Source organism: Melospiza georgiana, chromosome 3, assembly GCF_028018845.1.
Source record: "Melospiza georgiana isolate bMelGeo1 chromosome 3, bMelGeo1.pri, whole genome shotgun sequence".
Taxonomy (NCBI): Eukaryota; Metazoa; Chordata; class Aves; order Passeriformes; family Passerellidae; genus Melospiza; species Melospiza georgiana.
This window is the reverse complement of record NC_080432.1, coordinates 111,270,460-111,287,916: the sequence shown is the minus strand read 5'-3', so window position 1 is coordinate 111,287,916 and position 17,457 is coordinate 111,270,460. Positions and strand designations below refer to the sequence as shown.

At 37.1% G+C, this 17,457-nt stretch overlaps 1 protein-coding gene across 1 annotated transcript in view; it reads right to left on the bottom strand.

Annotated features, from left to right (window-relative positions):
* The window catches only part of EYS (eyes shut homolog), a 701,217-nt gene that overhangs the window by 596,760 nt on the left and 87,000 nt on the right, over positions 1–17,457 (bottom strand). Inside the window, exons 9-10 of the mRNA XM_058021581.1 lie at positions 14,861–15,027; positions 7,947–8,200 (exon numbers count right to left, since the gene is read on the bottom strand). Coding sequence (XP_057877564.1) covers positions 7,947–8,200; positions 14,861–15,027 — 421 coding nt within the window. The remainder of the gene's footprint in view (positions 1–7,946; positions 8,201–14,860; positions 15,028–17,457) is intronic.

Sequence of the window (17,457 nt, the reverse complement as noted above, 5' to 3'; positions counted from 1 at the left end):
TAGTGAAATGCATATTTGTAATCTACAAAAGGGATGTAGATGTAACAGGAAAAGCTATTTCCAGTGTATTGGGTTTGTGTGGTCAGATTTTGGTAGAAGGAGGAGCACAGGGGTGGCTTCTGTGAGAAGGTGCCAGAAGCTTCCTCCATGTCCAAGAAAGCCAATACCAACCACATCCAAGATGGACATGCTGCTGGCTAAGGCTGGCTGGGTCAATCAGAGATGGTGGTAACAGCTCTATGATAAGACATTTAAGAAGAAGGAAAAAAAGTTCTTGCACAGGTGAAACTGCAGCCAGAGAACAGCTGAGTGAGAATATGTGAGTGAGACGGCTCTGCAGACACCAGGGTGAGCGCAGGAGGGGCATGAGGTGCTCTGGGCACGAGAGCTGAGAGTCCCCTGCAGCCTGTGGGGCAGCCCATGGCGAGGCAGCTGTGCCCCTGCAGACCATGGAGGAGATCCCTGCCAGAGCAGGTGGTGCCTGAAAGGAAGCTCTGAACCTGTGGGAGGTCCATGCTGGAACAGGCTCCTGGCAGGACCTGTAGCCCCTTAGACAGAGGAGGAGCAGGGCTCCTGGTATGACTTGTCACCATGTGGGGGACCACGCTGGAGCAGCTTGTCCTTGAAGGAATGCACACCAGGGAAGAATGACCCATGCTGAAGTAGTTTGTGGAACCTATTTCCCATGCAATGGACTCATGTTGGAAAAAATCATGGGGAACTATTTCATGTTGGAAGGATCCCATGATGGAGCAGGGAAAGGACTCCTCTTCCTGAGCAGTGGGAGAAACCACAGATGATGAACTGAACATAACCCCCATTCTCTGTCTCCCTGTGCTGTTGGCAGGCAGCAGGTAGAGCTGAGAAGCAGGGATGGGTGGGGGAAAGTGTTTTTAAAGATCTTATTTTACTTCTCATTATCCTGCTCTGATTTTATTAGCAATAAATTAAATCAATAGCTCTAATTCTAGTCTGTTTTGCCTGTGATGGCATTTGGTGAGTGATGTCTCCATGTCTCAACCCATGAACCCTTTGTTACATTTTCCCTCCCCTGTCCAGTTGCAGAGGGGAGTGATAGAGAGGATTTGGTGAGTGCCTGGTGTCCAGCCAGGATTTATCCGCTACACCCAGCCATAGGAATATGGACGTGAATAATGTTCAGTGATTATAACAAGTCAGCAGTATGGAAAGCATGCTGGGCTTTCTGTGTATCTTACAGCAGAAGACAAAAAGAAACCAAGTGCTGGTATTCCTCTGAATTCTTTCCATGGTGAAAATAATTTTGTCTCTTCTCTGCAGCACACCTGCATGCCCTCTCATAGAATCATATGAACCAGGACTCTTGGCTCTCAAAATCTGTATCTACTAGATATAAATGGTCTTCTTCGGAGAAATGAAGCACCAAAATTCTCTTCCACACATAAACTTGTGATAGAAGAGCTCCTATTGGTTTTTTTTTTCCTGCCTCTAAATATGCTCTGCATTTTCCGTAAGATTTGAAGATATATGTATGAAAAGGGGGAGAAAAAGCATAGTCCAGGGAGAGTTCTGGTAGCTCAGTAAACTAAAAAGCTTTCTGCTAAGACCAGCTGCTGAACGCTCTCTAACATATGTCATGGCACCAGTGAGCATTGCAGCAAGGACTGGCCAACATATAAATTAATTTCTAAGTTCTTTAATTTTTTAAAGAATTTTCTTTGAAGTGCTGATAAGGTAATGGCACTATATGCAACCTTGCTGATCTAATTCTGGTATTTTGCATTCCTTTTTCTTTCCAGTTCAGGTCCCTGATTATGGTGGGATTATTTATCTCTTTTGAGGGAGATAAATAAAAATGCATTGGCATCTGTTCCTCTGGATAGGCAGGTGGAGAGTAGCACAAATAGCACAAACAGAGTTTCCTGCAGAAGTAAATTGTCTGGCCACAAGCCATGGACAAGCTGAAGCACGTACTAGAAAAAACTCCTTGAAACAGATTCTTTCACCTCCCTTGAATTGTTAAAGGTTAAAGCAAATGCAGTTTCAAGGGAAATAATAGAATGAGAGCATCATGATATACTGATGTCATCTAAGATAACATGCAAGGGGGAATTTAGGAATTCATCTTCTCAGAGTACAAAGGGAATATGTGGGCAGTATTTAAACATATTTCAGAAAGAATCGAAGAATCTGTGAAGCTACTGTGAGGCCATATTTTCTGAGTATTTGAGACATGAAAAAAGCTGGACAGATACAGAGAAGCCTTTTTTGTTTTCAGTATGCAGCTCCTCTGAACTACGCATTTGAAATGTATGATGAGAACCTTCTTTGAAAGTCAGATAAAAATTGTTAATTGGCTACAAATTACTTTCAGCATCAAAGTATGTTAATATAAATTTTTTTTAGTTTATGGTTTTAAGGTTAAAATTAATACAACATATTCCAAACATAATTACTAGTAAAACATAATATTTAATTAGCTATTTAATAAATCATAGCTTTAGATCTGAGATCCTATACATTTTAAAGGCATCATATCACCAATCTGAAGTACAAAGAGAATGTTAAAAATTACCGTGAGCCAACTATATTTCTATTAATGTTATAGAATATTTTATGCGGTTTAAAATTACAGTGTTCTCAAATATATAACAGATAATTACAGGAAAATCTGTCACTTGCAAATTGCATTGCCTGATCTTTAACAGCAACAGTTTCTACTGGCACATCAATGATACATTAGACATTATTCTGCAGGAGCACAAAGGTGTTGAGAAGAACATAAGGAGCTGAGATGGTGAATACTAAAAAATTAGCAAAGATATTTCATCATGCTCAGTGCTACTAATATTACTTACTCTCTTTAAAACAATCATGCTATTTTAGCAAATGGAGGGACTCTGAAGTTCTCAGGTAAATATAACTACAGATGAAAGACAACAAAAAAAATTAAGTTTCATAAGTCTAATGGATGAACTCTCATGGAATCTTCCTTATATTCAGAAGTGCAATTCCGTTAGATCACTAGATTGAAAGTTTGAACTTTTCAAAATTTAGATGTCTTTTTTATGCTTAACTTAAAGAAATGAACTTTGCACTTCATCTGAACTTATCAAACTATTGTTAGAGTTTATAGAATATCCACAAAATGGTGGGGTTTTTTGATATCAAAATAGGTTCAATTTCAAACTGTTCTCAAAGATAATATTCAGAGATTAGAATAAATATCTGAAATTCATTCAGAAACTAGAATAGAACTGATATAATTTGAGAGCTTCTTTTCTTTAGGTAATATACAGTATATTTAAAGTATCTCTTATTGAGTGCCACCCACACTATAACATTTCTGTCTGAATCTCAAAAAACATGCAAAAAGGTCAAAATGCGAAGTTTCTTTTAAATACTGTTTATACTAACTTTTGTTTTATAGACAAAATGAAATATAAAGTTTGACAATGTAAAGGCACACAGAATGACCACAGTGAAGGAAAGGATGTGTAAGAATATTTTTTTAAGTAAAACTCCTTACTTGAGATATTAAAGACACAAAATTAATCTTTCTATTCTGAGATCAGATGAAAAGCAAATGATTTAACATTCTCCTTAATGTAATCTTAATGAAGTACTATTAAAAAAAAAAAAAAAAAAAAAAAGCAAAACACGAGAGTTTTATAAAATGCAAGAAGTAGCCAAAATACTAATAGTGCATTTGAGGACTGTTTTCACAACACCCCTGCCTTACTGTCCACCATTTTATAAAATGTGTATAATTGCAAAGCATTCCAGTCATGTACCTGATAATGAATTGTGAAATTTTATTGCTTGATAAGCAATATAAGCTATTCTGTTAGATAAGAGATGCATCAAGCTGAGTAATGCTTCTGCTGACTTTGCAGTAAATGCAGTTATGAAAAAGACAGACAGACGGTCCAGGTGAGGCTTTACTGAACTTGTCAGACATTTCTTTTGCTCAACTTTGTTGTTCTACACATTTGATAATTTTTAAATTTACTTTGGGTAAAATATTGTAGTAGTTAAAATATTGTAGTAGTTAAAAATCCAAAGCAAATCTAACTTTTATTTACCTCACACAGAGTAATCCTTTCTCTGAATGCCTATTACAGATTGAAAATTTATATGATGTATCAAACCACTCCATCCTCTTAGCTTCCATGAAAGAGTTTTAACTCAGAGAAAATCTGTGACTCTTCAAATGTAAACTGCCCTGAGCCCAGCTCATCTATGTCCATGGGATTACATTGTACATCTGACAGTCTGCTCTGGCACAATGTACCAGCAATAATGAATCTTCCATAGAAGAAAAAGCCAGCCAGAGCCTCTGAAAAGGTTGTACTACCCAATGCCCTGAGCTGGAAACCCAGCCCAGCCTTGAATGTGGTGGAAGTGTGGGAACAGACATGACCTGTGCTTCTGGGGTGGTCTAGTCCTATCAAGACAGGACCTGTATGAATGGAAATGGAAGCATGTGTTTCAAATGCAGAACGGATGTGAGAAAAAATGAACCTGATTGCCTGTCTTTGTCAGCAAAGCGAATGATTTCATGCTTTCCAGATGACCCTGCTTCAGGTAATTCCTGTAAAGCAGCTATCAGAGCCCTGAGAGCACTAACATACCCAAATTGTCTGCAGCAGACCCACCGAGGTGCTTCCTACAGACCCTCCCCATTGTCAATGAGTTCCCCTGTGGGTACTTTGATCTGCCCAAAACTATTCTGTAGATGTTTTAACTTCCAGTCCTGCTTTCCTCCCTGTCTCAAGAGTGATCTTGAAAGGGTTTTTTTATTTTTTTATTTTTGGATGGATTCCTTGTATGTATATTACAGATTTGTCTCTGGTTCTGTCTCCTACTGCTTCTAACTTGCTTTCCTAGCTTTATCCTGGATTTGATCCATTGCTTGCACTGTCTGGGGCTTGTCAGGGACCCTGTTACCAGACATTGGTTCTGACTTCCCTTTGTAGATGCTGCAGAACTGTGCTTTGCTTAGTGATGGCAACATTGCACTGAGGTAAAACTTGGATTCTAGTTTGTGATTCCTCTCATGGAGCAGCCTTGATCTTGCTGCTCCCTGTACAGGTTCAATCTTCATAATGTGTTAGGGTGTCTATCTCCTGTTCTAGACTTGATTTGTATGAGGGATTAAGCCTTAAACTTACTTGTGTCAAAAAGGATTGGCTTTCACATAACTTCAAGTACTTTCTTTCAAGATTTGTTTTACTTGACAGCATGGAGGATATACCATCCACACCTATTACAGAAGGGGGAAACTATTTAAAAACATCCAATGAATGCAAAATCAATTAATAATATACAGAAAATACAAACACTAAATATTTCCTCAGACTGCAGATATCACATGGACTTCTCCTGTGTATTTGTGGAAGAAAAAAGTAAAAACAAACCCCAGAAATTTAAAGTCATGGAATGATTTCAGAAAGCCCACATGCCATTTTTCTCTTCATGGGCAGAAAGAAGAATGATGAAGAGCATGACACGTAGAATATATGAATGTCAAACTCAAAAAGTCACTGTGAGGCCTACATTAATAATGAGCTTTAATACTGTTATTTATTAATTACACACAAGTGAAGCAATGACAGACTGTATTTGGGTCTGTCAGAATAAAGAGATTTCCCAAATCTTAACTCTTCAATCAATACTATATAGATGCAAACCCTTGAGAGAAACCGTTGAGGCAACATTGCCTATCTGTTTACAGTTACTGCCTTCACATTTTTATGGGCATCTAAACAGAAGAGTTTTAATGTAGGACATGTTTACATAAATATGGGATTTTTTCCAAATAATTCCAAGCAGGGCTTCCTTTAAACCAGAAATAAACAGAGTGCTATTTATTTAGGCATACTAGTAATCATGAAAGACAGAATCATTTGATGCTGAACATTGATGTATCAAGATATAGTTAACACAAAGATATGGGAGAAAGGACGGACTAGGAATTAATCTAAATGTGAACTGGGAGTTTCTCTGAAGCATTATGCTACATTAGAAGGACTGAACCAGAAGATGGCATTATAGAGGGTCACCACATGACCAAAAGTTAAGAAAATATTGAAAGGTTATTAATTTAATTTTAAAATCATACGGCAAGCTTCCAAGTTTGACATGTGTGATGTTCTCTTACAGGCAGAGGAGGGTACTTTGCTATTTCACCTGAAAGTGAATTTACTATTTATGAAGAAAAACGGAGTATATCTGGATTTGTTCGAAAGGAAAATTACAGAGAAATAACAAACACACAAAAACAAGATAAAAATAAATGTGGGGTTTTTAGTTGTACACAGAGATACAAATCACTGATTCATAACATGGAGTTATGACTGAACTTAAAATCTGTTTTGTACGGGAAAATATCCTAGGATCATAAACCCTCAGATATTATGAAAATGTAATTGCCAGGGCGGTGATAACACTTTTATGAGTTTAAACAGCCTTTTATTAATTGTTTGTGGCTTATACTCTGAAAAATCAGAAAATATATTCAGTACATGTGGTAATGACTTACACCCAATGGGTAATATTATGACATTTCTTTTCTCTTTAAATTTGCTTCTACGGAAATGCCATTATATAATATCTTGTTGCATGATAAAATAAAGCTTCTTTTAAAGTGCTTTCCAGCAATACATAATTATATCATTTATATAAGCAGTAACAGTTACAGAATGGTTGAGGTTGGAAGTGACCTCTGAAGGTCATTTTGTCCAATCCCCCTGTTCAAGCTCAAACACCCCGAGCCAGTTTCATGGAACCATGTACAGATGGCTTGTGAATATCTCCAAGAATGGAGATTCTATAACCCCCATGATCAATCTGTGGCAGTGCTCAGTCACCCTCACAGAAATAAAGTATTTCCTGATGTTCAGGAATAATGATAGAAGCATCTGCGTTTGCCTTTGTGACCATTGCCTCTGGTTCTGTCACTGAGCTCTACTGAAAAGAGCCTGGCTCCATCTTCTGTGCATCCTCCCTTCAGGTATTTGTATACATTGATATGATCCCTCTCTGATCCTTTCTTCTTCATTCTGAAGAGTTTCAGCTGCCTCAGCCTTTCCTCAAACAAGTTTAAAAGGAGTGGATCCTCCACTGACTCCTGGAAGACACCCCTGGTTACTTCTGGAAAGGTTGACTCCATAACAAACATTTCCTCTGGGCTTGGCCACTCATCCAGTTTTCAGCTCACCTCTCTCTCTACTCATCCAGCCTATACTTCATCAGCTTTTTCATGAGGATCTTGCAGAAGGTCACACAGAAAGCTTTGTTAATGTCAAGGCAGACAATACACACAGCTCACCTCTCATCTCTCCAATTTCATACAGAAATTAATACAAAAAGAAATCATAGCATCAGGTTATGTAGGATTTATCTAATTCAATGCAGAAATCTACAGCCCACCTCTTCCTAGAAAAGATGGCTAGGACAGACAGATGCCCTATCTCCCTCCAGTTTATAGAAGGGGAGTCTGAACAACTCAGTCAAATATAGCTGATTTTATTCTATACATGCAAAGAGATGTTACTGCTGATCTCATTCCTCCTCAAGCTCACATTTTCCTGTTCTGTACCAAAACATTTGTTCTTTTCAGCCTGTGTATGACTGAAGCCATAACATGTAAGACTGCATAACTGTGAAATTAAAACAATGCAATTAAAATTGTATTTTGGAACTTCATTGACTTTTTTCCCAACAGAATCAAAGCTAATACTCAGAATTGTGCATTTAATGGAGGAGAGGTCAGCTGGGGAACAGTTAGGAGGGACAACATAAGAATTTCAATGCTAATTAAGTTAAAGCTCCAGTCAAACATACAATCACAAACGTGTGCATATTTATTTATAATTGTAATTAAACAGTCACATAAGCATTGCTTACATAGAGGGGGACAAACACATCTATAATACAAGGCACTTCAAAAGGACAAAACTTACCTGTGAACCCAGCAGTACAATGACAAGAAAAGCGGCCACTTAAATCCATACAAGTAGCTCCATTTTTGCAAGGTGAACTTGAGCATTCATTAACTTCAACTTCACAGAAGGGTCCTTCATATCCAGGCACACAGTAACAGCTGTAATTATGCAAGTGGTCCTGGCAGAATCCATACTGAGAGCACTGGTTTCCAACGCAGTTGTCTATATCAAGCTCACAAAATGTGCCAGTGTAACCAAGGGGACATATGCACCTGTTATTGAAATGAGAGGAGAGGAGGGGGCAAAATCCAACTAAATAGCTATCCTGGAATATATAGGTCAATTATCACTAATAATGTTAACAGTACTCTGCCTTTAAATTACCCACAAATGAATCACAATTATTTTTTTTCAATCTTCTTTCCTTACCTTTAATTAGTCACTAACTTCATTTCATGTGCACTGGTAGCAATAATTAAATTAAAATCTTAGCTACTTACATTGGAAAAACTAGGAGCAATATTCATATTAAGCTTCAAATGAAAATATTGAAAGATAAAAATCTTATAAATATGAGTATTATGCATTTTAATTGTTTTTTTATGAAAAAATAATTGCTAGCTGCTACAGTATCTCTAGGAATAAACAATATTACAACCTGTTTGGATATAAAATCAGTACAAAATTTCTTTATTGTTGACAACAAAAGTTACAACTTCTGTCTAACCAAAGAAAAATATCTATAAAATACTATAGATATTTTTCAGTATATTTTATAGAAATTGTTCAGAGAATTTTTTTCCAGAATTTAGACAGACATCTAAACCATGTAAGGCTGGAAACGACTTTTTCATGGTTACCCTTTCTACCTTTTTTTTTCTTTTGCTGTATGAATGAAAACAAATATGGATTATCTCATAGCTGACCCACATCTCATAAAATTAGAAAATCCCTTGTACTTGGCAATATATTTTTTGATTGATTCTCCCTTTATCATGTCCAGAGGTGTCCTCACACATGAGGTAATTTTACCATAGTACATATTCTTGACCCACAGAGATGCTATCCAGAAGATGGAAAGAACTAACAAGTTAAACAAGCCTTGATTATAGCAATTTTTTCTACTGATCCATCTGGCAGAAAGAGTATTTTTTCCTTTATTTTTAACACAAGTGAATGCTCATGTAGCTCTTTGCTTCTGTCCTTGTTTACAGTGCCTGCATTTCTTATGGTAGACATATGGAAACTAAATCAGGAGCTGTGTGCCTTGGAGTACAGCTAATGGACACCAACTGCTGATGGGCTTTTAGTCCATGGACCAAAGTAGAGCTTGCTTGAAGTAAGCCCTCCATGTCTCATTCAGTGTGGTTGTGAGCCCTTCATCACTACCATTTTCGCTCTACAGATCCATTGCTACTGCAGTAATGACTCCAGTATATATAGCTGTTGTATTCTGTCTTCTAGCCTCAGTCACTTAGCACATGAGAAATCTCTACCTTCTCTTGAGAGCTTCTCATACAAGTTGATTCTGTTTCTCATTTTTAAGGGAATGGAGTACACAAAAATATCATACATATTTTACTGTGCTGATTTTAGATGGTGTAGAGTTAGTCTTCACAGTGGCTAGCACTCATATTCTCTTGGACTTAATACACTGTTTTGGATTTATGCTGGAAACAGAGTTGTTAATATAGAGATGTTTTCGTTATTGCTGAGCAGGGCTGACAGAGAGCCAAGGCCTTTTCTGCTTTTTGCACTGCCAGCCTGGTGAGGGAGTTGGGGCTGCATGGGAGGCTGGGAGGAGACACAGCCTGGACAGGTGACACAAACTGACCTAAGGGACATTCCGGAGCATGGGACATCATGCTCAGTATACCAAGTGCAGGGAAGGAGGAAAAGTGAGGGACATTTTGACTCATGGCATTTGTCTTCTGAAGTAGCTGTTCTGTATGATGAGGCCCTGCTCTCCTAGAGATGGCTGAACACCTGCCTGCCCATGGGAAGCAGTGAATTAATTCCTTGTTTTGCTTTGCTTGTGTGAATGGCTTTTGCATTTCCAATTAAACTGTCTTAATCTCAACCCATGAGTTTTCTAACTTTTACCCTTCCAATTCTCTTCTCCATCCTGCTGGTGCAGGAGTGAGTGAGTGACTGCATTGGGCTTGGCTGCAGGTGGTGTTAGACAATTACATTTATAACTAAATATAAATTTTGACTTGCATAAAATTTCATTATGCATAAACATTAAAAGCAGGTGTGCTTTTAGCTACCTTTAGTTGCACATTTTCTGAAGCTATCTACAATAATATGGTAAACAACCAGACATATTAATCTTTCTCGTGCAGTTAATCACTTTCTTTACTTTTTTTTTTACAGTAACAATTAGTGTGTGAACTGTAAAAATGTAACTATTCAATCATTCTTTGAAAATATGGCTATTATCATTAGCATTGAATGGAAAATTTAACTTAGAGCTCTCCTTAATAAAAATATGAGGATGAAGAATTTTCTGTCCTTTCCTGACCATTACTGGTTGTATAGCTTATCTTCAGAGACCACAGAAAAGCTACACAAAAAAAAAACGTGATATAGAATCTTCTTGTTTAGGTTTCACACTTCTGATTCCATACTGAAAGCAATGATGCCATGAATTTTTCAGATGTCAATATATTTTTCAGTGCTTTGGTGTTTGAAGAAATCAAAAACAGCGAAGAATGAAAAGCACTTTGTTTTTTTCTAGCAAAATTATACCTAGATGTCTTTTAATTTAGTACAGGTCATCTCCTACAACAGTGTACTTAAGTGCTGTAATATATTATTATTATTATTATTATTATTATTATTATTATTATTATTATTATTATTATTATTATTACATATTATTACATATTATTATTACATATTATTATTACATATTATTATTACATATTATTATTACATATTATTATAATTCAATTTTTTTTAAAATCTTCAGCAGTACTAAAATACTGAGCATGATATCAGAAGTTTTGAGGCATGGCTTGATTTTGACTCTTATTCTCTTTGAAGCGTGAATGTTTCTCTACGATAAATAAAAGAAAAAAAATTGTATACAGGTATACACAACACCAGAATTTACATTTGTAAGTATATTTCCAGCTCAGGGAACTTGCATTTTGTCCTTATCAGAGAGATGACCTCAGCAGAGAGGCTCAGTGTCTCCTCCATGGTCTGTCTGGGGGTCACTCCCTGTGCTGGAGTCAGTGACTGCTCCCTCTCCTGCTCCAGGTTCAGCTCTGGGATGTCCTGTCTGGGGTGTGTGTGTGAGAAACCTCCCAGCAGAGACCAGAAAATGCTAATGACACCTCCCCAGCCTCTTTCTTAAGGGGGGCTAAAATGTCAGCCTCACAGAATGGGGGAACAGTGTAGTATGAATAAACTTGTAAAAAGAAAATTAGATACAGGAAAAAAATATGCGAATCAAACAGCTCAATTTACCCAGCTGGAAGAAAATGGAAAAAGTCAAGGATGAAAAAAAAATAATAGGAGCTTTATATTTTGTGATACTTAGAAATTATCTAAATTATGTTTACTTTTCACAATCTTGCTGGCATCATGCAAAAAAGTGTTTCATATTCTAAAGCATTTTACTCTACAACATGTCACTTTACTCTTTTGCACTGAGATTAGTTAATTATTTAATTGTGTGCACTGAAATTTGAATACTGAATACCAAAGAATGTGTTGGCAATTCAAGTTTTGCCATACACCAAATTTAATTTCTTACTGAGACATTTTCCTGCATAAAACCTAATGAAATGCTGATGTCAGAGCTATAGCTATTGACTAAAATACATTTTTTAAATATATTAGTTCATCATGACTTTTTAAACAGTGGTAAATACTGCAATATAGCTTCAACATTCTCAGTCCTTCTTGCTGGACTTTTCTGGGGTTGTGATAAATGTAACACTTCATCTGAACACGCTGGACTGAAGAAATGGGAAACAGGACAGGTAATGGAAACTACACAGAGTTTTGAATTGGGTGTTTTCACTCTATTGTTCCTTTCCACTGAATAGACAATAGTAAAGTATCTACTGTTAATGTCTTATTTCAGTTAGGATCTTGGTTGTCCAAAATTGACAAGAAAAAAATTTACAAGGGTGAAAAAGTCAGAGTAACAACTTTCCCCTTGGATTTCAAAACAGGAGGTTATACTCATCAAAGATCTCTTTCATTTTAATTATTCATTAAATGCTTCTCATTGAGGCTTATTAAATCAGTTCTCTCTCTTCTCCTATGCAGAACACAAACAATGCAGGTTCTTTAGAAGAGAAAAACTGTTATTATTTTCTTTTTAATCTAGAAACATTTTCTATTTACTGAGGTAATGAATCTTATCTGTCGTTTTTTCTCTCATGTATATGTAACCAAAGGTCAAGAGATTCTTTTGGCACGTGGATGCAATTGTTCTATTGCATGGTATCTGCCAGATTCATATTGACAGCTGCACCATCAACCCAGTGGCAAGAGCAGCAATTCTTTGAGGTTTTCATTTTAAACACATGCTGATTGACTTACTTCATGGTATCGCAAACAGCACAGACTCAGCTGGCAGTGCAACAATTAATTTGAATTAATTACAGGTTTTGTGTCACTGTGATTGGGACCACTTTAGTTGTAAGAAAAGGTTCACTAAACCAAAGGAGTAAAACTATTAAGACTTCTTACTGTAATTATGAGGATCTTGGTTTGCAGCCTTGCTGAGAATTACACTGTATAAAAATCTAAAACTCCCCCTCCTTCAGTTAGAGCAATTCCCCAATCTGAACTCAAAGGAAATGCTTTGCATATAGATAAAAATACCTCTAGGTGACACTGCAGTCTGGAACAGTTTTTCAAAATGGGAAGAGAAGAAGAATATGTCATGGTAAAGAGACAAAAATCTAGAAACATTTCCTGCAGTTGACAGCTTATATCCCATCTGGAGGAATTAAAAATGATGGCTTGCAAAATGAGATCTTACAGGAGAGGGATGCTCCTGAATCAAAGGTGGGTATTTTCTATGATTTCCTAGTGTGAGCTTTACTATATCAAGCTACCACTGGAAAACTACATTATGACCAAAATTTAATAATTTAAAATTTAAGATTTCTTAACTAGGAGGAAGGTCTAGAGTTTTATAGTAATTTAATGTAAAGAAAATCTAATATATATAAAATTTTTGCATATCTTTATCTTCTGCATTCATTAAGAGAGATTTTGAATGGCTGTAATAGTTATAAAAATGGATCTCTGTAGAGTTCTTAATGGCACTTCTACATTTGATTCTCCATATATTCTGCTGACAGTTCTCTTATGTCTTCCTGAAACTACTTTGCATCAAATACAGCTCTTGATAAATAATTTGATAAAAAATATACTCATTTTAGGACAGAAATGCAATTACAAATCTTTAGAAAAGCTGTGTGCACTTACATTCAGCGTTTTCTCTTGTATTCTTTTGTTTTTAATCATGTACTGGGAAGGAGAAATTGATTTTTTCTCACTTGCTAACAATAACTTGGCAAACATCATTCTTTTTAGGGCAGGCATAATTTAGATATTTTAAAAAATGCTTCACTGTCATTGAGAAACCACCACGCTCTCTCAACAGAGCAGATACTATAGAGTAAACATGATACACTTTGTCTTGACAAAATAGCCAGTTGTGTTCTTTTGGGGTCAAGTTCTCTGCTAAGAAAACTGACCATTTGAGATTCAGATCTCAATGGTGTATTTTTCTGTTCCTTAGATAAACAGACTGATCTGTCAATATAATTTGTCTTTCAATGACTGAAAAAGGAAGAAATAAGTGCTTTCTGTCAGTAAACTGAACCTGGATTAACAAGTAAAATCAAAAGTTCTTTATTACCAGATGTCTTCAGAACTACTAATTTCTCAGTAAATGCTAGTGGATTTTGTAATGTAAACATAGCTTTGTACTTCTATCAGAATTATTTTCCTGATAAAGAAAAGAAAGCCACAGATTTAAGTTAAAGAAGGTGCAATATATGGTCCAGTAATTTGATACAAGAGTTGACTGCAAAGTGGAAAAAGGAAGGATGTGTACTTTGTGGGGATTCTTTGACAAAATACTCCTTTAACCCTGAGATACTGAGAATCAATAATTTTTCAACATTTGTGTGTCTGTTTGGTGATTTCAGTTAATTTTACAGAAGATACTTTGAAAACAGAACTGAAATTGAAGACATCTTTAATTGCTTCTATTTTTACCTTGTGCACAATTGCAATCTTTTCTAAGTAGAAACATTAAAGCATACTGATCACAGTGCTTCTAAATAGGGCATGGCACAGCATAGAATAATGTCTTTCAAGATACATTTACAGATATTATGGAGAAGTTTTATTTATTCTGGATTTTGTAGAGGAAATATAAATAATTCAAGTAAGACAGTTGAATTCTGTTTATTGAAGAAAACCTTTCCCATTTATTTTTTCACCATATTCTATAAAATCTCATTTTAAATAATTACAGCATGTTACAGTTCACTAAGGAGAACACATAATTTATGTTTCTTTTAATAACTGAAATGATAATAAATAAACATTTAAATTTTTGTATAACATTTTGTGACAGATCCAAGGCTCAAAAAGTGTTTGCCACTTAAAATATTAGATTATTTGTTTATGTGAGATTCTGCATAGCTGGTTTAACTTCTTTGACCAGCAAAGAGGAATATTTGTGATTCCTTCATACAACACTTCAGAATACACAGTTTTACTGAATGCACATCCTTTATGAAAATTTGTATTCCATGACATTTTTGACATGAAAATTATATTAGTGCACTAACAACACCCTTTGTAACTCTTTCTGAAAGTCAAAGTATCTTCATATGGCATAAAACAATTTATGAAGGCTTGCACAGATAGCAACATATTAGTACCTGTATTTATTAATTCCATCTTCACATGTGGCTCCATGTTGGCACTGGTTTATCTCACAGTCATTAATATTTTCAAGGCATGTGTTTCCAGTCCATCCAAGGGCACAGATACAGTGAGAGCTCTGATTTTCTTCATTATAGAAGCAACTACCTCCATTTGCACATACCTGAAGACAAGAATTACAAATATGCTGTGTTGGGTTTGCATGGTCAGGTTGTGGTAGTGGAGGGAGTGCTATTGAGCTGCTTTCTCTGAAAAGCTGCCAGAAGTTGCTCCCATGCCTGACAGATGCCAGCCAGCTCCAGGATGGACACACTGCTGGCCAAGGCCAAGCCCCTCAGTGACAGTGGTAGAGCCTTGAGGTAAAAGATTTAAGAAGAAGTGTTGTGGTGTGCTGTAATGTCCCATTTTGGCCTTCCAGGTCATTTCCCCAGGTGTGCCTATACCTCTCTCCCTTCCCCCTTGCCCCCATGCTGAGTGAGTCCTGTCAATCAGGCTGAACATTCCAGCAAGGCGTCGTGTGGTTGGTCAAGTTCAAAGGATGCCCCTCAGGCCCAGGGGTCATTGGCCTGTCTGGGTGCCATCTTCCCCTGAGACCCTGCCCCTCTCACCTGGTTGGTGGCTCACCTGTACCTCCCCTCCCCCTGTCCCTGAGCTTAAAAAGGTGATCAGACCATGCAGCCGGGATTCTGTTGGAGCAGTTGCTCACGTTCATACCTCTGTAACCATGGAATAAACCTCTGGACATTAAACCCTCCAGCAGAATCCTCTCCTTTTTCTCTTCACTATCGCCTGAAGCCATTCCTCCTGAGGTAAACGGGGTTCCTAACAAGCCTGGACTTGTTCAGTGCCCAGCTGCAATCACCAGCAAGCCAAGGTATCTCTGGGGTGATACACCGCAGTTGCTGCCTTTGGCCCGGCAGCGAGGGTCAGACTGGCCCAGGCACAGTAATACTGGGAGTAACTGGTAATACTGGGAGCCTTTTTCCAATAAAGAAGGAAAACACTTATTTCACAGAAGTGCAGCCCAAGAAGAGCAGAGAGAAAATACATGAGAGGAACAGCTCTGCAGACACCAAGGTCAGAGCAGGAGGGGCAGGAGGTGGTGCAGGTGCCAGAGCTGAGATTCCCCTGCAGCCCCTGGAGAGGCAGCTGTGCCCCTGCAGCCCAGGGAGGACATGGGGATGCAGAGATCCACCTGCAGCCCTTGGAGGAGCCCCACACCAGAGCAGGTAGGTGCCCAAAAGAAGGTTGTGACCCTATGGGAGACACATGGTGGAGCAGCCTGTTCTTGAAGGACTGATCCTGTGGAAGAGACCCACACTGTAACAGATCAGCCTTTGTGAAGGGCTCACACTGGAAAAGTTTGTGGAGGACTGTCTCCCATGGGAAAGAACCTACTATGGAAGGGGAAGGACTCCTCTCCCTGAGGAGGAAACAGTGACAAAACTGACATGTGATAAACTGACCATAGCTCCCATTCCTCATATCCCTGCACAGCTGTAGGGAAGAGGAGGTAAAAAATGGGAATAACAGTAAACCCAGAAAGGACAACGGAAGGGTGGAAGGTGTTTTTGTTTTACTTCTAATTATCCTGCTCTGATTTTGTTAGTAATAAATTCAACTACTTTCCATAAGTGAAATCTCTTCTGCATGTGATAGTAAACATTATGTGATCTGTCCTTGCCCTTATCTCAACTTATAATCAATTTTCTCTCCCCTGTCCAGTTGCAGAGGGCACTGATGGAATGGCTTCAATGGGCACCTGGCATCTAGCCTGGGCCAACCCACCACATATATAAAGGGTTTTTTCTTTACCTACTGGATTTTTTCCCAAAGAGTATAATGGAATAAGCCATTGGTAATAAATGTGGTTATTTAATCTTTTTATGTTGTGATATTAAAAAGATACATCTCCAAGAACCTAAAAAAGTGAATGTTATTAAATCGATATAACAATTTATTATTTAGTCGGCAAAATGCGTTTGTGTTTTAATTTAACAATAACATTTTTACAACTGCCCTTAAAATGTGCTTGTTTTAGGAGGGACAATATTGAACTACACTGTTTGTTTTTTTTTTTTTTTCACTGAAAGAGTAGAACAATTGTTCCTATATTGTAAAATTTAGCTTAATATATGCCTATCAGGAAAATACTGATTTTTTTCTTTCATTTTAATTATAATGCTGATTCAATCTATCCTTGATTCTTTATATGTTTATAAATTACATCTATACCGTGGGAAAATCAGGAGCTGCTTTATTTTCAGTTTGCAGATACTGAAAGTTGATAAATTTAGACTGGAACAGCTTTTTTCCTTTTTGCTTTTAATTGCTAATATTACTTACTAAACCAGTATTTCCTGTATTCTTCAAAAATTACAGAAAATTATAAGTTTGAATTAATGCTCTTTTCCTCATTTTATTTTTTAGGTTCCATTTTCATTTCCATGAAAATTTTGCCAGTATGAAGACAGATAACTACATATTCATTCCAAAGCAATTAATACCCCTCCTTCTAATCAATTGGTTTTTAAAGAAAATGGTGTCTAGAATATGACTTAATGCACTAGTACTTCAGTTTGATTGAGTCTGA